Below are 22561 nucleotides of genomic sequence, written 5' to 3'. Positions count from 1 at the left end.
AGTGTGGCTTTTCACAGAAATTCCGGATTTTCCACTGCTTCCAGAGGAGTGGAAAATCCCTGGTCTGGGAGATTTTTGGCTGCCTCTTACAAGATGTGAAGTTTGATATTAAATGCTGGCTCTGGTGAAACCTGAGACCCAGGCTTGAAAAGCCCCTTTTTCCCTGGCCTGGGAGAACGTCAGTTTTCCTTGTGGAGAAGGGATAAAATTGCCTGATGTGAAAAAAACCGTGGCTGTGTGGCACAAATACCCAGTTGTAATTGCTGGGTGGAAAGTGGCACTGCTTGGTGCTGTGCAAGTGAAGCCCCATAAGAGTAATATTTCCTTAAATAATTCCATCTTTCCTTCTAAAATGCTGCTGCAGAGACACACATTTAGGGTACACACGGGTGTCTCTCACCAGTCTCGGGTTTATTTATTTTTTTCCTCATGATACAGCTGGAAACTGGGACTTCTGGGTCGTAGGGATGCAGGGGAAGGTTTGTGGGGAGGGGAGGGTGTTTCTCTTTGATCCTGATTTCTAGCAGTGCTCCACGGTGGGGTTGGGGCTGTGCTTGGAAAATCTAATAGACAAAGAAATCTCTGTGTGTGCCTTCAGCTGGTTTGTAATGGGAGGGCTGAGTGTGTTGTGACTGACTTGAAAGAGCTGTTGTTATTTTGAAATTTATCTTTAAATTAGAATTAAAATAATGAATTTGTAGATGAACTCAGTGGAGAGGAAAATCCCCCCCTCATGTTGTGGTTGGAGTTTTAAAGGAAAAAAATTCTCCTTTTTTCTCAAGAAGCTTCCCCTGCTGTAGGAGAACCACAGACTGTGTGTGTGTGTGTGTGTATGTTAAATTTACCTTTTGATTCCTCCTGTGACTCACTCTGGGCTTTCTGAAGGCAATAAACCCCCAGATTTTCAGAGCACAGCTCAGTGCTGAGTAGGTCTGGGAGCAAACCCCCCACATACCTCAGATCTTAAACCCAAAGAATCTCCCCAGGTGCTGCAGAGTGGGCTGAGGTGGAAGCAAACACAGGAACCAGTGGGAACCAGTGATTTCCAGCTCCTCTCCTGGGCTTTGGAGCAGAGATGCCTCTGAGTGCTGGACTTGGGGCCAAGGAGGCTCTGCAGCCACCTCCAGCTCAGCAGCTGCTTTTTTGTGGCTCAGGGTTTGTGGTGCTGCTCTCGGGTTGGTTTCCTGCATCTGCATTTCTCTGACTAAGTTTACTTCTTTTGTGTGCTAGAAATACTCACAGGATGTTGTTTTTTGCTCCTGCAGGGGCCCTTTGGGTCCCTTCAGCTTGGGATATTCTGATTTTAAATATCCATCTTGGTGTTTAAACCAGCTCTTTTAAAACCAGCTCTTTTAAAACCAGCTCTTTTTGTTTGGTTCGTTGTACGAGAAAGGAAGAGATTTCTTCCAGTTTTTTTGAAGTTTAAAAGCTTAAGAGTGTCTGTGTGGGCACTGTTCAGAGTGGCTGAAACTCCTGCATAGCCTTGTGACCTCTTCCTATTAAAAATTACCTTGCTGCAAGAACCCTGGAGGGATTAGTGAGAAGTGATAATAAAAGGCAATAAATGATAAGCAATGGCATGAGACTGATATGGCCTGGGAAAGAGGGGAATCATGGAATCACAGGGTGGTTTGGGTTGGAAGAGCCCTTAAAGATCAATTCCAACCCCTCTGCCATGGCAGGGACACCTCCCACTGTCCTGGGCTGCTCCCAGCCCTGTCCAGCCTGGCCCTGGGCACTGCCAGGGGTCCAGAGGAGCCACAGCTGAGTTTTTCTCACATTTCTAACCTTGAACCTCCCACTCTTACATCTGAAGGGAAGGAATTTGCCTCTACTTCGTGATAAATTTGGAATAAGGGACAAAAATATTATTGTAGTAGGGCAATAGCCTGGGCACACTGAGAGCTTCTTGAATTTCAAATATATTGTCAAAAATGCCTTAATTTGGGTCGGCCTCTTCTCCCAGGGAGCAGTGACAGGAGAGGAAACGACCTTGTGTGGCTCCAGGAGAGGTTTGGATTGGGTAGAGGGCAAATTTCCTCATGAAAAAGCTCCCAAAGGCCTGGCAGAGGCTGCTGAGGGCAGTGGGGGAGTCACCATCCATGGAAATGTTCAGGAAACCTGTGGATGTGGCACCTGGGGATGTTTTGGCTGCCTGCTGATGCTGAAGGGATCATGTAGGAGGTGGGGGGATCTGTTTTTGATGCCACAGAAATAAAGAACTTGTCTGATGTTTCCTAATCCCTGGTGTCACCTCCTCCAGAAACTCTTCTGGTCAGCTCATTAGCAGATCATCCTGCTTCAAATTAAACCTGGGAAAAGCTCAGGTGATTGACCAGAGGTGACTTCAGGAAACTTGGGAAAGATTGCCTGCCTTTCTCCAGCGCTGTGGCAGGAAGTGGCAGCTGGGGGACACACACGTTTTTACCACCACTGGATTACCAAGATGCTTTGTTTCGAAAATTAAAAATTTTAAAAATTAAATTCTCAGCTGTGGTTTTGCAGCCTGGGAGCCTCTCCTGTGCCCCTGCTACGAGTGCTGCTGCTCCCTGTGCAGAAATGACATCAGCTGTGGCTCTGGGTCCCTGCAGGAGGGGAGGGCTGGCAGAGAATGGAGCTCTGTGCCCGCTAACGAAGTGCCCAGCTCGTTAGGGAGCCAGGCCAGCGGCCAGCGCCCGTCACTGCCGAAATCACAGCGGAGAGTCCCTGCAGCCCTTTGTCCCTGTGTCCATCTCTCCTCTCCATGTGACTCCTCTGGCTCCCTGTGTCCCACTTCCCCAAAACCTGGGTCATTTGGATCCCTTTCCAAGGGGAGTTTGGGACTCACCAGGTCATGTTGGCTCTTGGTGCCTGGGCTGCTCCTTCTCGCTGGGGACAGGTTCAGGTGTCCCTTTTTTGGCTTTTTCTGCCTGGAAGCAGCACCATCCCTTGCTTTGAGATGGAATTGCCCTGTGTGTGATCAGAGCCTTGTACTGCTGCTGGGTTTAATCTTCATTTCAGGGGGTTTGTTCTGAATTTGCACTGAAATCCAGTCAAAAACAAGGCTTGGTGTTCCAGCCTGCACCTCAGTTCCATGTAACTTCCCAAATCTTTTGCTTCTCTGGACAAACTACTTAAAATTTTGCACTCTTCAGGGTTTGGGAGCTGGTGAGCTTCATCCAGAGCTCTGTGTTTGGTGCTTGTGGGCACTCAGGGGTGCCTGGCTTTATTTGCTGTGTGTGCACAGCCATCAGCATCTGGAAAAATGCTGGGAAACCTGACAGCTCCAAGATCCTGGACTAAAAGAAGGAGGAATTAACTTGCTCCTCTTCATGTGGGCAAGGGAAGTTGGTAATTTGCAGTGGCTCATGCAGCCAGGGAATGCTGAAGGAAGTGATGATTTACAGCAGGGCTGCATCCCCCTTCCCTTCAATGCAGTGACTCAGGCTGGAGCCCGAGATCAAAGGGATCCTGCCTCAGGACTGATTCCAAATCTGGGATTCCACTGCAAGTGTCTCTGCCTATGCATTCTTACAGGTCAAATTTGTCTCTGAGGGGAGAAAATACAACTATGCCATTTTTATTTATTTTTTATAAGTGGAGCTCCCTCTGACACAGAGCACAGAATTTAAATTGAGCAGGCCCATGTCAGATCAATCACAGAATTTGACCCTGACGAGTCACATCTGGTTAAAGACAAAACCAGGCACTGGTGTAAATTTACTGAATTCCATAAATTGGCAGGGGGGGCATTAATATTGAATCACAATGAGGATATTTTAATATCAATATTTAATATTTCAAACAGTTGCTGTCATTAAAACTGCTACAAGAAATTCCCCCTCTCACAGGCAGAAGAGAAATATTTATTTCCCTCTCTTCCATAAGACATTCATCATATGCTGAAGCACTGGGCAGTCTGGAATATTTTCCCAACTCTTTTATAAAATTTTTCCCTCAAATGACTATGCCAGAATCACCTCACCTTTGGCTCTTTCTGCAATTTTTAAAACACTTCCTTTCTAATTTTTCCCCCTCTTTTTTATTATTTTGTTTCAAGAAAGGGAGGAATGGGGAGCACAGAGCAGTTAGAAATCCCGTAATGCCCTGGGAAATGCGTTCCTGCTAATCTGTATTCCCCCTGGCACAGAGCTGCTGGCTGGCAGCAGGAGAGCAGCTTTCCCTGTTCAGGGACAAAGTCACCCTGGGAATGCTGTCCCCAGTGCAGAGGGGCTGCCTCCCCTCGGGGAGCACAGAGGAACCTGCAAATAAACCCCTTCTCCTTCCTCCCCCTCCTCTCCTGTTGTTACTGCATTGAGGATGGGTGAATAAAGTGCTATATAAAGTCTCAGAAGGTAAAATGTTGAGTTTGTTAGAAACCACAAGTTGTTTATAGATAGCTGCGATAAAGGTGGACTTGATTGGTCTCTAATCACTACTTTTTACACTATTGCTTAATTAGGAGCAGCACCCTCCTTGTAAACATCTTACAGTTAACAACACTCTGCCTTGGGGGTTCCCCTGGGGGTTTCCCTTTGGGATTTCCCTGGAGGGCAGGGGATCCCTCTCTCCGTGGATGTGCCATGCAGGCAGGCTCTTCCCTGCTCCCTTTTGGTGGCTGGAAGAAGGAATTCACTGTTTTTCCATTCATTATTTAATGGAGGGGAGGGTGGGAGCCTGTGTGGGGCTGTGGTGCAGCACTGAGCTGCTCTGGGTTTGTTTCAGCCCTAAAAGAGGTGTTCCCCTGTTTCCAAAGGCAGAGCCTTTTCCTCTTCCCAGCCTTCAGTGCAGCATTAATTTGATCTTTCTCCTATAAAATTCCCAATGAGATTCAGCTCTGAGCCTGTGGGCAGGCATTTATTGCCTGGGGGAGCTGTGGTTTGGGGGGTTGGGTCCATGACTCAGCTCCATCCTCCTGTAATTGTGGGGCCCTGGAAGGCAGGGGAATGAGTTCACTGCTCAGTCACTCCAGCCCTGTTCCCTGGCCTGTTCCAGTGGGGAAAGGCTGGGACAATTGGGATTGTTCATCCTGGAGAAGCTCTGGAGTGACCTAATTGTGGCCTTCAGTGCCTGAAGGAGCTGCAGGAAGTATGGAGAGGGATCATTTACAAGGGATGGAAGGACAGGACGGGGGGGAAATGGTTTTAAACTAAAACAGAGAAAATTTAGATGGGATTTTGGGAGGGAATCCTTCCCTGTGAAGGTGGGCAGGCCCTGGCACAGGGTGCCCAAAGCAGCTGTGGCTGCCCCTGGATCCCTGGCAGTGCCTGAGGCCAGGCTGGAACAACTCACAGGGTGCCCAAAGCAGCTGTGGCTGCCCCTGGATCCCTGGCAGTGCCCGAGGCCAGGCTGGAACAACGTGGGACAGGGGAGGGTGTCCCTGACATGGCAGGGCTGACACTGGATCAGCTTTAAGCTCTTTCCAACCCAAACCTGTCTGGTTTTCCGTGAAAACCAAGTCTGTACTGGAACTCTCCTGCTGCCCATCCCTCCCCTCTATAAATATCTCAGGGCTGCCCCTGCCCTGGCTGTTTATATCCCCCACTGCTAAAAATTCAAGTACTAAACAACTCCAGTTCTTGGGAATCCGTGCAACTGAGACAGCAAAAGCAACCGTTTTGTTTGTGTGAAGATCATTCCGCCTTTATATAAATATTTTTAAATGCCTCATCTTGAATTTTATACCCCTGCTGTCACCTTTATTCATTTGCTTCCCTCTCAATGGGAGAGTGCTGTGGATTTATGGTAATTCTGCATCCCCATGATGAACTGGAAGCCCCGAGCTTTATCAACCTGCCCCTTGTGCCAGAGGTGATGAGAGCAGCCTGAGCAGGGGGTACATTCTGTTCCTGGGGAGGGCTGGTGTGTTCAGGTGCCACTGCAGCCCCTGAAGAACACTTTGTTTCTTACCTTCTGTTAACATTTGTGTTGTTACCAATGTGGCACTGCACATTAAATATCTTTACCTTTGTGAAGGCAGTAAAACTCTTTAAATGCAGGTATGGGAATGGATCTGTAGGAGTTCTGCAGGGGTGCTGCGTGTTCCTCAAGGCCCATCGGAGCCCTTGAAGAGCAGTTCATTTCTTACCCTCTGTTAACATTCGTGTTGTTACAATCTTGGCACTGCACAGAAAATATATTTACATTTTCAAAGGTAATCAAGCTCTTCAAATGCAGATAAGGGAATGGATCCATAGGAGCACTCTTGGGAGTGTTGTGTGTTCCTCAAGTGTCTTCGGAGCCCTTGAAGAGCTTTTTATTTCTTCCCTTGGTTAATCCTCATGTTCTTACAGCTCTGACACTGCACATGAAAGCTACCCTTCAATATATTTACATTTTCAAAGGCGATAAAACTCTGGAAATGTAGATAATGGATCCATAGGAGCACTGTAGGAGTGCTGTGCATTCCCTCCAGTGGCAGCGGAGCCCTTGAAGAAAAGTTTATTTCTTCTGAGGTCAGAACCTCCATACTGCGCATAAAAGCTGCACTTTAATATATTTACTTTTACGAAGGTCATAAAGCTCTTCACTCAGAGATAATGGATGTGTAGGGCAGTGTTGGGAAGCTTTGCTGTGCCCTAGGTGTGTATTCCACCTGTATTCCTGACTCCTGGGAGCAGATAAGCTTTATCTCATTTTTTTCTTTGTTCTTTAGAGGTTCAGTAAGATTACTTAGGGCTGGGACAGAGATTAGGGTGAGCTGAGCTCTCAGTTTTGAATTTGGCTCTTTGGTTCTTAAAGAATATGATGGAAGAGGGAGATAACTTAAAGACAAGGTGAGGAGGGCATGGGCACTCCATTATTTTTGCTGCTTCAGGCTGAAGAGCTGCAGAGGGGAATGAAAATCTTGCAGTAATGAATTCCAGCAGGTTCCTTTCCACAGAAGGGTAATCCTGATCTATTATCACTTGGTCTTATCAGGGCCTTTCCCGGTGACTGAGGTGATAACAGCACCGTGGCTGGGCAGGGAGGGCTATTTATAGACAGCATTTACTCATGGCATCAGAAAGTAAATAAAGGCCTTTTATGAGAGAGGATTTCACTGTTCTGAGCCTTGTGCAGGTCCCATTCTAAGAGCTGAGCTCAGCCCGTGCACATTTCATTACACAGTTCAGTGCTGCTTGACAGGGTGGATCAGCTTTTCCCAAAAATGGGGGGTTTGCATGAGCTGGGACCATCCCTGGGTTCACGTGCTGCTGTGTGGCTGCAGGTGGTGGAAGTGGTGCTGTCCCTGGTGGGCTTGTGCTAGCCCAGGGATTTCTTTCCTTCCTTTCAGGTGGTGTGTCCCTAAGAGCAATCCTTCAGGAAGGCTGTCAGCCTGACTGGGATGGGTTTCCAGGTCTGGGAGTCAGGGGGACAGCTCTGGTTTGCTCCCAGGGTCACACTGGGACCTGTCCTGGCTCATCCTCCTCACTGGAGCCTTGGTGGGGCTCTCCTTGAGGCAATTCCAGTGCCAGGGAATCCCAGCTCTGTCTGCAGAGCAGGAGACCCACGGCCCCACTCAAACATCCACGTTTCCCTCTCCACCAGGCTCCCTAAAGTCACGAGGCAGTTGTGAAACAAAATAATCCTCACCCTACATGGGCAAGCTTTCCTGTAGCCACAGGCCTGCTGGACAATCCTGGGAGCTGTGGTGGAGGAACCTTGCCCAGAGTCATGTGCAGCAGCTGAGACAATGCTCTGTGTTCCCTTGGCAGCCTCCAGGACAGCTTTCACGAGGTGTTTATAGGGGAGAGAAAGGAAAAACATGCCACAGAAGTTTGCCTGGACTTTCCGACAGCTTAGATCTTATTATGGCCTTAAATCCCTCCTGGAGCTCCTTGTCTGAGCTGCCAGAACTTTGGCCAAGTCTCTGCTGGTGCTGAGAGGCCTCGGCGGCAGTAGGAGGTGAGAAATGACAAAGGAAATGTCCTGAGCACCATAAAAACACAAATGTATTTTTAAAAGGGTGATGCTGTGTATTAGAGCACGCTCTTATGTCACCTCCTCAGAGTGGCTGCCAGGCTGGAGCTGTGGGGAATTATTTTGTTTTGTTACAGCATGTTCTTGATTAGGATTTCAAACCTGGTTTGTTGTGGGTTTTGTTTCTCTCATTCTTTGTGCTCCTGCCCGAGATCCCTCTGTACGAGTGTTTTTATCAGCTCTGGAAGTCTCCTGCATTCTGGGGATTAAAAACAAAAATAAACCAGAAAAAAGAACTGAGAATTCAGGGTAAAAGAAGAAGGAAAGGTGAGAGAATGGGAAATACAGGTATATGTGAAAAAATATGGGTTCTTCTCATGCTGCTTAAAGAATTGAGGGAGAGCCTTGAAAATCAACTCAAGTCTTGTGTTCTGGATTTTATTTTGAAGCTCTTGGGGTGCTTGGCCTCCGAGGTGAGTCCTGCCAAAGCCTCCTGGAGCTGGTAGTGCCCTTCAGGACCTGTGGGATTGATTACTGGGTGTTTAATGTTACCCTAAGATTCAGCTTCTGAAGGGGAGGTGAAGGAAAAAGAGTTTGAAGTGGGGGGAGATGAAACCCCCTGCTTTGGAAACCTCAGGACATGGAGGCCAGTGACATTTCCAGTGCTGGGAGCTCCAAGTCATGTTTGGTGGCAGCTTGCAAAGAGCTTTTATTTCTTACAAATATTTGCTTAACACCAGGTTGCAGGGCATGGAGTCCTCATGTGGGCAAATCCTGCATCTTAGCAAATTATCAAGGCTCTGTTGAAGGCTGGAATAAGATTTTTGTCTTATTTTTACTCTTTTTTTTTTTAATTTCAATTTTTTCCTATTACACTTGGTCCAAGCATGCCAGTGCCCATCTCCTGTAATAATGTTTATTCCATTTGAATAACCAAGGAGCACGAGGCAATTTCCAAGTTTCCCCAGACAATGGGTGGATTTTGCAGCCGTTATCCCGTGACTCAGGCACGATCCCCCCTTCCCACTGCTCCAGTTCTGTTGGGAGCTCCCTTGTAAACAACACAGCTCCAATGTGCAGGAGCCTGGGCTGGGCTGTGCCTACAAGTTTCTCACATTAGCACTTGCACCAGAAGAATTGGAGATGATGAATAGTCCATTTGATGCCTTAGGATTTAGCTTTTCTATTTTTCAGACCCTGTGCTACTTCAGTGCAGAACTCCAAACTCCACAGCCTGCTCTGTCAGCTGCTGTTCTCCTGTTTTATTCAGACACAACAATTCCTCTGGGCCTGAAACTCAAGGACACCCTCCAGCCTCGAGCCCCAAAAAGTATAAACAAAATGAGTTGGGGGCAGCAAACTGGGGGTAAATGACTTCATTACCTGAAGCTGTAATTGGAGCATTAACCCCTGATATGTAAATGGGGTTAAAAATTTATAATTGTCTGAAAAACTCGTGCCCATTGTCCATTTTGGGTGTAGCCTCGGAGGCTTCTGACTGCCCAAGGTGTGCCTACTGAAGGCCTTTAATAAATATTCATTTTTATTCTCTTAATCTTGTCTAGCCTCTGTTCTAGGCAGCCATCTCAAGGCATCACATGAGTGAAATGGGATTTAAAAGCACGGGATGGGCTTCTCCTTCCTGCCCTGCTCTTGCAGGGTTGGCAAAAAAAAAACTCCTTCAAGGTGTCCAACTTCTGCCTCTCGTTTGTTCAGGGCTGCCTGGGCCTGGCTGCCAGAGCCTCACAGTGAAATTTAACCCCTGCATGCCATAGGTGGGGAGAGAAACACAGAGCACTTTCTCAGGACAGAGAATAACTGGTTTTGGGACTTCGGCAGGAAGTTTTAAAAAATTACTGACTTAAATCAGTGCTTTCTTCATGCTCAGCATCTCTGTCCTTTGCCCTTTGCTGAAGTTTTGTAGGAGTCCAGAATCTTTTGCAGCCTTAATGACTCTAAAGCATCTGCTGCTGAGTTTTGGTAGTATTTTCTTCAAGGAGTGTGGTCATCAGTGAGTTTATTCAGCTGAATTTTCCCAGCAGTTTTTGATATTTGCCTGTGCCAATGTTGGGACAAGACACCTGAATGCACCCCACACTAAATCCCATGAAATTGCAGCATGTCAGCAGGCAGAGCTGTAAAAGAAATGTAAATAAATGTGTGCTCATGAGGGGCTGTCTTAATGCAGGGGGTTTGTAGTGCTTCTGTTTGCTGGAGGTTCCCTTCTGTGGGAATTCAGGATTGGATAATTAACTGCAGCCAGCAGCACTCCCAGCAGTGTAATCCTGTGCTTTTCAGATTGCCTGTTTGCAAAGGAGTCTCAGTAATGACTTTATCTGCACTTGTGCCAACACTTGTACAGGAGTGGGGCTGTTCCCTGAGCTGTGCCCAGCGTTGGCCTGGAGAACATTCCCTGGATCCCTCAGTGGCACAGCAGATAAGGATTTGGTGATGTGCAGAGAGCAGTGTGGAGCTGCTGTTGGGGAGAAAACAGTTTGATCAGAGTGGAGCTAAAAACCAGTGTGGTACAGAGACTGCTGGAGCTCTGAAAAAATGGGATTTCTTCCTAGTTTTAGTTGAACTTCCCCTCTCCCTCCTATGCAGGGGTTGGAATAAATGGGTCTTTAACGTGCCATCCAACACAAACCGTTTTCCTTTCCCTCTTTGTTCCCCAGTTGTGCCAGTCCATGAGTTCCCAGCAGCACCCTGAGACCCCTCAGATAGCGCCAGCACAGGAGAAAGCCTTGGAAATGTGATGCCATCCTTCCAAACTGAAACCAGGATGTGCCCAGTTTAAATTTGTCTTTTGCTGTTAACAAAAGTCTGTATAGAGAAAGGGAAAGAATAATTGGCTAATTCAGTTTTTTTGGCAGCTCACGTGTCCCTGGGTGTCTCTGGTGGCTCCAAGGCTGTCTCAAACAAACGAGGGCGAGTCTCAGAAATTGGGAGTTTAAAGTTCATCGCCATATTTCCCATTTTTGGTTTTCTTTTAACTTCCTAGGGGTATCTGGCTTTGGAGAGGTTCCTCTTCTCTGTGCTGCCCATTTTCCCCCTCCCCACTGACGTTTTTGTCTGGTGTTCCCAGTGATGTTTTTCTGATTGTGGACTTGTTTGTGCTTGTTCTCTTGGCTGCTTTCCCATGATTTCCCAGGGATTTCCCTCTCCCCCAAAGCAAAGGCCCTGCAGACCTTTCCCAGGCTGCTGTTTCCCACCAGGTTCTGTTGTTGGGAACAGTTCTGGGTTGTTGCAGTCCCAGGGAGTGGCTGGGAATGGAAGGCAGAGCTGGATAAATCCCTCTCCCCTTCCCTGGCAGCTCTGCCTCCCCAAAACCTGCATTTCAGCTGTCAAAGGCTGCAGCAGATCCCCACTGCAGAATGATTTGTTCATGCTTAAGAGCCATGCATTTGTTCAGGGTTGTAAACACTGTCAGCAAGGTTTTGACAGGAGTGAAAAATGAATTTAAGTTGCTGGTGCAGAGGGAAAATAAAACCAGCTCTGGCTCTGCCTGCAGCCTGCCAGGGGTAAAACAGAGGGGAAAAGTCATTCCCTGTGAGGCCCTGGCACAGGTTGCCAGAGAAGCTGAGGATTCCTGATCCCTGGAAGTGTCCAAAGCTGGGTGGAACGGGAGCTTGGAGCAGCCTGGGATAGTGGAAGGTGTCCCTGCCATGGCAAAGGGATTGGAACTGGATCAGCCCTAAGGTCCCTCCCAGCCCAAACCATCCTGGGATTCTGGGGAATCCAATCCTGTGAAATCCAGCTTGGTCTGTAATTTCTTGTGGCTCAGTGCTGGGCCAGGTTGGGCACAAATGTGCAGAGGAAGAGACAGAAAGCAGAGTTTAGTTCACATTCTGTCTCCGTTCTGTCTCCCTTATCACATCACAAATTACAGCCTAAGCCTTTCTGCACACCTGGTGGTGTCTTATCAGCCAGAGCAGTTTATGACTAACCCCAAATCCTTTCTCTGCAGGAAACATTGTGTTCCTGCCATGGCACAACGGTGGGAGGTGTGATAAAATGTACTTTTAATTACACTCCAATTCCTTGAGTGTGGATACTTTATTTATAAAGACTGCACAGGCAGAAGCCTTTTGTGGTTTTGCTCCTCAGGATGTTACTGTTCTGCAGCAGCTCTGATTTCCTGAGCTCAGGAGCAGCAGAAGGGCCAGGCTGCAGTGGACAGGTGCTGTGAGCTTCCATGAAACTCTGGGAAGGAATTAACTAAGGAATTAATTTCCATGGCCAGGTTCTCCTCAGGAGCGTGTACTCCTGGCCATTGTGGGTGGGAGTTGTGGCTTTGGACAATTCTCATGGGTTTAACCTGGTAAACAATGTTAAAAGTCATTCAAAGCTGTGGAATAGGCACATCAGTGATAATCAGGCTGGGCTCTGTTGCCTTCAGGCTGATCTTTCTCTCCAGGAGAATAAGAAATGGGATTAGGCAAGGGAAAAGTGGGCAGCAGAAAGAAGATGATGAGATGTACGAAAACTTTTCTGTCCAGACTTCTCCTACTTGCAGAAGCTCTGGACTCTCCTGTGGAATGGCTTTGAAACCAGGACAGTGATCAGATTTTCCTTCACTTGGCTGGGCGTGAGACTGAAAAAACAAATCAGCAGGTCTGTGCAAGGCCAGGGGATCTTGTGGGGGCTTCCTCCATTGTATGGAGCACACTGAGACCCCTCAGAGCAGCCTCACCTGCCGTGCTGGGGCTGTTCTGAGGGACTTCCTCGTGTCCTTGGGAATGCATTTCTGTGCAGGGGCTGGCCAGGGACAACCAGAGGGATCCTGGGCTTGTGCAGGGCTCAGAGGGCAGCTGCAGCAGTGCCCTCCCAGAGCAGCGTGGTGGCAGGGATGGGTCACACAGCAGCGGTGACTCGGAGCCCTGCAGGGTGTCACAGCCCCTGTGGCTCCTCCTGCTCTGCTGAGAGCCCCATAATTTTCCCTCTGAAGGAATGCAGGCACAGCTGCTGCTTTTACTTGATGTTGTTGACCTGTGGTGTCATTAAACCCGGGTTTTGTTTGAACAGCCCGTGTGGGCAGCGAGGAGACACAAAGGAACCTGCAGATGATTTTTATTGTGGTTCCACTAACAGGCTGGAGCATCTTCCTCGCTGGGTGTAATCAGGGGCTGTAATTAGGCAATGTTTTCCTGTAGAGTAACTCCTTTTAGCAATTTTCTTCACAAGGAATTGCTGTTCAAAGGTCTGCTTGCTGCTTTAAGTAGAGCCCACGTCTGGAATAAGGCTTTAATATTAAACCTCTCCTTTGTGGGGAAACACCCGACAGGAGCAGTGCAAAGGGGGCAGGTTCTGCTCTGCAGAGATTTGATGTCTCACCACAAAGGCTCAGGAATAAACTCCCCCGTGGCTCTGATGTTTGGGAATTTTGATCCTGGAATGGCTTTTGACAAAAGAGCTTCTGTGGAGAGGGTGTTGCAACAGGCAGAAACACAACTTCACTGAGTGCTGCATCCTCTGTTCCAGCCAGGCTCTAATGGAATCAGCCCTTCCCATTAAATTAATATCTTCTCCATGGAGCCCATCAAGTAACATTTAATTTGCTTCAATGAGGCTGGGCATGTGGGATCAACATGATCAACGCTTGGGATAATCAGGAGGAATCCCTGTGTTGTACAGCATCTTAAAAATGCTCATTTAGACAGAGGTAGCAATTGTGAAGAATCTAATTGGTTGATGCAATTTTATGTCTAATTTAGTGCAAAAGGAAAACTGGAAGGAAAATGATCTCTTAGGAAAGGATTCCAAAATCAGAGAGAATGGTGAATTGTTAATTTGTTTTGGTTGGTTTGTTTTGGGGTTTTTCTTTTTCTTTTTTTTCTTTTTTTTTTTTTTTTTTTTTTTTTGGTTTTTTTTTTTTTTTTTTTGGTCTCTTTTGTTTTATTTAATTAATAAGAGCCAGGAGTTTGTGATTGCCCTGTACCTGGAAGTGTCCAAGGCCAGGCTGGATGGGGCTTGGAGCAGCCTGGGGTGGTGGAAGGTGTCTTTGCCTGTGGCAGGGGGTGGAATGGGATAATCTTTAAGCTCCTTCCAACCCAAACCACTCTGGGATTCCATGGAAAGTAAAGAAGGCTTCTTAGAGTTCTTTTTTAAAATGAAATCCATCCTGTGTGGTTCAGACCTTTTGAGCTCCTGCAGCTGTTTGTGTTTACAATCCCAAACTCTCTTCCAGCCCCAGGAATGGTTTGGTGAGGGGGCAGAGGTGGCTCTTCCCATGGCTGACAAATGGTTAAAGGGACCTGGCACTGCAGCAGAGCTTTGGTGTCATGAGGGCTTCTCTGGGTCTGTTTGGAAGGTCTGGAACACGCTCCTTTCCCATCCCAAACAGCCAAACCCCTGCCCAGGCTCCTGCCTTGGCTGATGACAGGATTAAAGTGTGGATCCCTTTCTGTGGGATCAGGTGTGTTCATCTGGGGGCTGCCAAGTCCATGGCAGTGCCATCAGTGCTCAGTGCCATCAGTGTCCCCCTGAGCTGCTGCTGGCTGCTCTGTGCCTGTGGGATGGCATTTGTGGGCACGCCCTGCACCCCTGGGCCAGGCCTGGGCAACTGCCAGGGGCTGAGCCAGGGACGCGCCCAGCGTGGTGTGGGGTCACACGGTGCCAGCGTGGGGTCACACGGTGCCAGCGTGGGTCACACAGTGCCAGTGTGGGGTCACACAGTGCCAGCACAGTGTGGTGTCACACGGTGCCAGCGTGGGTCACACAGTGCCAGCGCAGTGTGGGGTCACACGGTGCCAGCGTGGGGTCACACGGTGCCAGCGTGGGTCACACAGTGCCAGTGTGGGGTCACACAGTGCCAGCACAGTGTGGTGTCACACGGTGCCAGCGTGGGTCACACAGTGCCAGCGCAGTGTGGGGTCACACGGTGCCAGCGTGGGGTCACACGGTGCCAGCGTGGGTCACACAGTGCCAGTGTGGGGTCACACAGTGCCAGCACAGTGTGGTGTCACACGGTGCCAGCGTGGGTCACACAGTGCCAGCGCAGTGTGGGGTCACACGGTGCCAGCGTGGGGTCACATGGTGCCAATGCAATGTGGGGTCACACAGTGCCGGTGTGGGGTCACACGGTGCCAGCACAGGTCACACAGTGCCAGCGCAGTGTGGGGTCACATGGTGCCAGTGTGGGGTCACACAGTGCCAGCGCAGTGTGGGGTCACACGGTGCCAGCACAGGTCACACAGTGCCAGCGCGGCTTGGGTCACACAGTGCCAATGCAATGTGGGGTCACACAGTGCCAGCGAGGGTCACACGGTGCCAGCATGGTGTGGGGTCATACAGTGCCAGCATGGGCATGGCCTCACATGGGCACAGCCTCGTGTTCAGGCTCCTGTGGGTGCCACATGGTGCCATTGTGGGCACAGCCTCGTGCTCAGGCTCCTGTGGGTGCCACCTGGGCACTGGAGCAGCCCAGCCCTGCTGGAAGGAGGGTGGGAGCACAAGGCGGTACTGGGAGCAGGGCACGGCCTTGGGGGCTTCAGTGCTGGGGGCATCCCTGGCAGCTGGGCTGTGCCAGGGGAGGTGCTCCTGTCCCCCAGGAGAGCGGGGCTGGGAGCAGCTGGTGCCACACTGGGGTGCTGCAGGGAGATGCAATGGTTCTGTTGCCAGGCCTGCTGGCTGTTCTGAGTGTTGGTGTGTTTGGGAATTGTTAGTTCCTGTCTCCGTGGGCATTTTATGGGTACTGCTCAAATCAATGCTTCAGTTTCCCCTTGTGGACTTAAACCTGATACCTCAGGAGCCCCCTTCCCCTTCCCTTCCCTTCCCTTCCCTTCCCTTCCCCCCCCTTCCCCTTCCCTTCCCTTCCCTTCCCTTCCCTTCCCTTCCCTTCCCTTCCCTTCCCTTCCGGGATTTTCTTCCTCCACAACCCTACAAAAAAGGTCTTCCTGAAGAGTTTTGCTTATGGAATAAATACTTTGTCATTAAGTATGACTTGATGAGTGTTTCGTTCCTTGAGGGAGGGATATTTTTAATGAAAGAATAATCCAGTTGATACCATCAGGCGTCATTAATGATCAGCTGCTCTGTTTGTGCCTTTCTGCCTTGAGCAAAAACATTCTGAACCCCGCATGTTTGTACCTGGTGCCTTCTGTGAGCACGTTGTTCATTGCTTAAATCAAACCAGACATCTCAACTCCCTCCAAAAGGCAGTTATTGAACAGCTCTCGGCAAGGCAAACTTGTCTGGAACTGGCTTGCTATTCCAAAGGGGTTTTTGGGAATCTGCTGCCCTTCCCTGTGTGTGTTCCTGAACTGGACATGGTGCTGGCACGGGAGAAGGGAAGAGGATCCTGTTCCTTGAGAGGGCTTTTGAGGCAGTGTTAAGCCATGCTGATCCTGACTGCTCCGGGGGTTTGTTTGCCCAGTGTCCTTCCCAGAGAGCCGGGCTTCCTTTGTTCTCCTCTCAGACGTGAGGCAGGGCTGAGCCGGCCGAGGAGTGACGGAATGGCCCTGGAATGTGAGAATGTGATGTGTCACATCTGGGAAAAAAGGGCTTCAGAAAAGTCAGGCTTGCCCTTTATTTGCGGGTGGATGGGACTGACACGTCCTTGGAAGGTGGGAAAGAAGGGAAAAAAAAAAAAGCCTGGCTTAGGCATGAACAAATTCATGTCGCTGATCTTTTTTTAGAAGAAACAACTCAAAATGTAATGAAAAGCCCCAGAGTCTGGGAGCTTTGGATGGCAATGTTTCTGAGTCAGAAAAAGGATTTTTGGATGCAGCTGGAAACCATTGCAATTGCTGCATGTGAGCCAAGGAAATAAAACGTGTTTGGGGAGCAGCAGCAGTTCGTATCCTGCTGCAATGGGAAGGCTGCTGGTTTTCCAGCAGTTTGGTTATTGCAGAATTGTAGAATTGTGGAGTCTCCTGGGCTGGAAGGGACGCAGAGGGATCAGGGAGCTCCTGCTCCCGTCCTGCTGTGCTTCCCTCTCCCTTGGGATGGAGGCAGCTCCTGGAGAAGGGCATTTTGGGCTGCATCCCCTGGTTCTGTGTGCCAGGGAGCAGAGGGGCATCCACGGCCTGCTGGGGTTACAGTTTGACCTCAGATGGTAACTGAGGAGAGAAATACTGATTAATACAAATGACCAGGAGAATAATGGAGTGTGGTGAATAATAAAGGCAGCAGAGCCATAATTGGCATCCTCTCAGTGCCCTGACTCCTGGATTTTGGGAATGTGCAGCAGCACGGCTGCCAAGGTCCCTTTAAAGTCGGGTGTGCTGCAGCAAACACAGGATGATCACAGAATGAGCAATCTTCTTATTGTCTCACCTCCCTGGAAGTTGAGATACACAATTAATCCTCCTCTCCATTGTCATCCCCTGCCTTCCTGCCTGGCTCTGTCCTCTCTTCACTGTGAATATTCTCCCGAGGTTTAAGTGTGAGGGGAAAGTAAGATTGGCATTTTGAGCTGGTAAATGAGGTTAATCAGCTTGGTGGTGGGTGGGAGGAACGTGCTCTGGGGTTAAGAATTTGATATTAATGGTTAGTAGGACCCTCCTTGCCAGACCTGTGAAAATTCTCTTCAGTCAGGCAGGAACTTTAAAAAAATCTGGTGAATAACTGGTTAGAACAGATTAAAAATCACCTCATGGTTTTACTGTTGCTGTAATTAAGAGAAACAGGGACTGTGGGTGGGAGGGTGTCTGGAAGGTGGCACCTTTCCCCCTCTCCTGAAAGAGACACTGGTTTGGGTTTGCTGGGCAGGAATTAGGGCTGTACATCTCTGCAAAAGGCACCAAGCAAAGAAATGGAGCTGCTGGGATGCCTGCAGGACGAGGGAGGCTGGTCTGAGCAGGGAAGTGTAATTCTGGCAGCTGCCGTGGCTGACCTGCTGGGAGGAGCTCGAATCCTTTCTCCTGCCTTTTGGCAGAGTCAGGGAAAACACACAGATGACGTTCTCCCAAAATCCCTCCCTGCCTCTGCAGAAGGCAGGGTGAGGAGGCAATAATTCAGCAGGAGGGCTGGATGCAGCCAGGATCTCTCCTCCCAGGAGTTCAAACCTTGAGAAGCAGCGGATCAATTTTTGCAGTGTCTGCTCGACTGCCATCCACCAGTGGCAGCAGAGACAGGAGGGATGATTGCCCGGTAACAGGAGAGGCAGCTCACAGATTGCCAATGTAATTGCCTGCTTTAATTAATTTCACCTTCTTGCCTCTGATGTTAGAACGTGAAAGGCAAAGTTGCTATTTTTATAGCAATGCACATGTAATTAGTACAAAACCCACCCAGGGCATGGCAATCCGAGCTGCAACGTTTGGTGACAAATGCAAATTCCAGCCTAAATATTTTCCCCGGCTTGGCAGTGAATCGATGCTGGTAAAAAGATGCACAACAAGTCCTCCTGCACAAATGCAGCTCTCACAGGCTGCTGTGCTGGATGTTCCTGCCCCCCAGCAGCAGGAAGAGTGGCTGGGGTGGGAATGTCCTCGGAGCTGCACCGTGTCCTTCCTTCCCTGCCCAAACATCCCCTCCATCCTTCCAGGTGGGATGAACTCTGCCCTCTGAGGGCAGGGCTGTGCCCAGGGGCACAGTGCTGCTGTGGGCATAAGATCAGCCTCCATGGGGTCATCCTGCATGCAGCCAGCCATCCCCATGTGCTCTGGGCCTTGGAAAATGGGCTGAATCCGTGTATTTTGGTGGATTTAACCCTGTGATTTCTTTGATTCCGTGGATTTCTGGCCTCACAGTTCCAGCTGAACTCTGAGAAGTGTTGAGGTAGCAACAGAAATGGTTGTGATGGCACGTGGAGAGTCTGTTCACAGGATTCTTTTTGATTTGTGGTATCCAAAGTTTCTTTTCCAGGAGGGTAATTCCTGTTGTCCCAGCAGACAGGCAGGTATGGGGTGGCACTGGTGCCTGTTCCAAGAGGGGCACCCACTTGGCTTTCCCTCTCCTGCCAAACTCAAACCTTCCCCTGTCTATGGATGTGTATCATCATCTTTCCAGTTAATATTGGCAGATGATGGGTTTGCTGTAAAGGGTTTCAGTGCTTAAAAACAGATTTTTTCTTTTAATGCTTAAAAAAATAATTGTAGGACCCCAGAACGATTTGGGTTGGAAACAGCCTTAAAGTCATCTTGTTTCACTCCCTTCCACAGGCCAGGCTGCTCAGAGCCCCACTAATGACCTCAGACACTGTGTGAGCTTTAATTAAACTTCAGCTCTGTCTCCTTCCCTGCCACCCCCAGCACTGAGGGTGGGCACCCAGCACTCGGGGATTGTTGCAGTGTTCTCCTGGCAGCTGGAGGGCTGGGAAGTGGCTGAGGCATGAGATGAGTGAGGATTTGGATACAGGAGGCACAGAAACACATGGACTGCTTGGACTGAGCTGGGAAACTGGAACATTTTTGATTGACATAAGTTCCTGGATTCTTTCTGGACTGAAAACTTCCCACCTCATTTGCAGCCAAATATCAAATGAACTGAAAGAGGGGAAATTTAGGTTAGAAATGAAGAAGGAATTGTTCCTGTGAGGGTGGGGCCTGGCACAGGCTGCCCAGAGGTGCAGAGGTGATCTTTGAGGGGATGGATCCCTGGAATGGGATCTTTGAGCTCCTTCCCAGCCCAAAGCTCTGTGATTCCCTGATTCTGCTGTGTGGGAGAGCAGGAGGAATGCTGGTCCCAATAAAAGTGGAGACAGCTTTCCTTCCCTCACAGACTCCCTGTTCTGTTTGAGGGGAACCATCTGCTCTGCATTTCCAGTAACTGTCATCCTCCCACAGCCATCAGAACACTTGTGATTCTGAGGGGAAGAACCACTTTTCTCTGTCATTAACACTTCGCACCTCTTGTCTTTCAGATGGGAAGAGGAGCTGACCAGAAGGATGAGCCTGGAATCCATGGTGGAAACCCTGAGAGAGGTGAGGTTTGGGCAGTTTGGGGTGAAAGGTGCAGGGGTTTCTGCACCTCTCCTCATGCTGCTCAGCATTTTATTTGTCTTTTCGTTAAAAATTGGCCTTCTGGCTAGGCAGCTGTGCTGCTGCAGAGGTCAGTGCTAATGTTGGGAAGCTGGAGCAGGAAATGATGAAGTTTGTGACGAAGTTATGACAAAGTGGGAGGAGGGAGTGGAATTTACAACGGAGGATAACAATTAAATTTCACTGAAGAATGGAGTTCCATTCTAACCCCCTTTTTAACCAGCCTGCTCAGGCTGAGTGGGAAGCTGTGCTGGGCTCTCCCCTCTCACCTCCCGGGTGTTTTCCCTTGCAGGAGGCCCAGGAAGCAGAAGCTCTCCAGGAGGAGCTGAATGAGAAGATTGAGAGGCTGAAGGCAGAGCTGGTGGTCTTTAAGGGTCTGATGAGTGATGTAAGTACAGAGGGCCCTCTGTGGGTGTGTGTCCTGCACATGGCTTCATCCACAGCCAGGTGATTAGCGAGTGCTGCTGTGTAATTAGCGAGTGCTGCTGTGTAATTAGTGATGGCTGCTGGGATCTAATGCATCAGACAGATCCCCCTCCCTTGCTTCCTGTCTGGTCTGTGTGGAGATGCATTAACTGCTGCTTACCCATAACCAGGACTCTGCCCTCCCCTCCCTTCCCCACAGCTGCTGGGCAGCCTCGGATCTGGGAGAAAAGGGCTGGAGAAGTCCCAGCCTGGGGAGCAGGCTCAGCCCTGTGCAGCTCCAGGAGCTGCTGGCACGGGGACTTCGCCCGGAGTCGTGCAAAAAAATCCTGTTCCTAGAGGAACACATTGTATGGAATCATGGACTGCTTTGGGTTGGAAGGAGCTTAAAGATCATCCTGTTCCACCCCCTGCCATGGCAGGGACACCTTCCCCTGTCCCAGGCTGCTCCAGGCCCTGGCCAGCCTGGCCCTGGGCACTGCCAGGGATCCAGGGGCAGCCACAGCTGCTCTGGGCACCCTGTGCCAGGGCCTGCCCACCCTCCCAGGGAGGAATAAGTCTTTCCCATCTCCCTTAATGAGCTCTGAAAAGATGAATTCTGGTTCAGGTATTGGCTTTGCTTCCAGGGCTGGTTCAACCTCATGGCTTAAAAAAAAAAAAAAAGTCTTGTTTTCTCAGGAGTTTCCTCATGTCTCATTAGATACTGAGCTCTCTTCAAAGCCAGAGGATCTTTTAGGCCCTGAGTGGATAAAATTCTTTTATTTAGAAGTGAGATCATGCAGATATCTGGAAAGATAAGCCAGGAGAACACTAAGGTGCCTTTCTCAGTAAGTCTGAGGTAGTGGTGAAGCCACTTGTCTGAGGAATAAACCCTGTGACGCTGATTTATTCTGTAATTTTTGCAAACAACAGCCTTCTCCTGACTTCACAGAAACCTGCAGAACCCGCTCCCAGGTGTCAAATCCATTCTCTCAGGGCCACTAGATCTGCTCATGGGAAATTTGGCAATTAGCTGTGTGTCCTTCTGGTGGTTAATCAAGGGTGGCCGTGCTGGGTTGAAGCCTGGAGGGGAGAGGCTGCTGGGGCTGGGGCCTGACTTCATTCACCCAGGAACTGCTGTGTGTGCAGAGGGAGGTGGTGCTGCAGGCAAACATCCTCTGGGCTCAGGGAAAGTGCTCTGGGCAGGCTCCAAGGGATGAGGGAATCCGAGGAAAGCACTGGGAGTGCTTGCTTTGAGCCTCACTAGGCAAATATTTAGAATAGAGAAGTGCAAAATGTTGGCACGTGGCTCTTTCCTTCCTGCAGATAAGGATCAGCAGCTCAGTGGGTGAGATTGTGTCGAGTGTGTCAGTGTTGAGAGATTTATTTTCCTCAGAGTGTCTGGAAAACACAAAGCTCCAGAGGTGGTTCACAGGGGCTGGAGAAGACTCTGTGTAAAAATTTAAAACAAAAAGCTCAGACTCTAAAGGTGGTTCACAGGGCCTGGAGAAGACTGTGTAAAAATTTAAAACTAAAAATGGTGGGAAAATCAAACCAACAAAAAGCCCAAAGTTTTCTCTTAGAAATGGGATTTGTTGTTTAAGAATGGTCTGCAAAAGGTTTTTCCACTTTTGTGTCCCAGATGGAAGCATAGCTTAGGAGTGGAACTGTCCAGGAGAGCAAGTCTCAACTAGGATGGAAGATATGCTTTGGAGGTTTTTTTAATGTTTCTTCCTTCATAAGGAGCCAGATGTTCTGTCTGAGTGGGAGTATCTCAGCAATTAGAGCTACTACAAGGCAGTATTTTTCACACAGAAATTTTCATGCAGAACTTCGGCTGGGCTGGAAGCCAGGTTAGTGCCAGTGAGGAGTGTTCTCTGTGCCAAGGTTTTCATGGACCTCCTTGGATCCAGTCAGGATTTGCTGGTCCCATGCTCTGTGTGCAGTTGCTGTGGAGCCTGGATTCTGGTTTATCAGCAGCTTCTCTGTGCAGGCACAACTTTTGTGTCTGAAAGAGGGGAAGTGTTGCATCCTCACCAGGATTGACATTTCACTCTGCCCTGCACACGCTGCACAGGGGTTGCTCTCCATTTTTGAAGTGTTATTTATGGAATCCCACAATGGTTTGGGATGGAGGGGACCTTCAGGACAATCCGGCCCCACCCCCTGGCATGAGCAGGGTCTCCTTCCACTGTCCCAGGGTGCTCCAAGCCCAGCTTGAGCACTTCCAGGGCTGGGGCAGCCTCAACTTCTCTGGGCATTGCATTGTCTCGCCCTGTTCCTGACCCACCAAGGCTCCCCTTGCCACACTGAGCAGTTGTTCTGGGGTGGGTGCAGGTTTTTTTTCCATGGCA

The 22561-nt window shown here is 49.4% G+C and overlaps 1 protein-coding gene across 1 annotated transcript in view; it reads left to right on the top strand.

Annotated features, from left to right (window-relative positions):
* The window catches only part of IFFO2 (intermediate filament family orphan 2), a 40808-nt gene that overhangs the window by 5711 nt on the left and 12536 nt on the right, over positions 1-22561 (top strand). Inside the window, exons 2-3 of the mRNA XM_041463466.1 lie at positions 19688-19748; positions 20098-20193. Of these exons, the coding sequence (XP_041319400.1) occupies positions 19688-19748; positions 20098-20193 (157 nt within the window). The remainder of the gene's footprint in view (positions 1-19687; positions 19749-20097; positions 20194-22561) is intronic.

This window comes from Pyrgilauda ruficollis, unplaced genomic scaffold (genome assembly GCF_017590135.1).
Source record: "Pyrgilauda ruficollis isolate IOZ18807 unplaced genomic scaffold, ASM1759013v1 scaffold165, whole genome shotgun sequence".
NCBI classification, from domain to species: domain Eukaryota; kingdom Metazoa; phylum Chordata; class Aves; order Passeriformes; family Passeridae; genus Pyrgilauda; species Pyrgilauda ruficollis.
The sequence above is the reverse complement of the archived record's forward strand: the minus strand, read 5'-3'. Positions and strand labels throughout refer to the sequence as shown.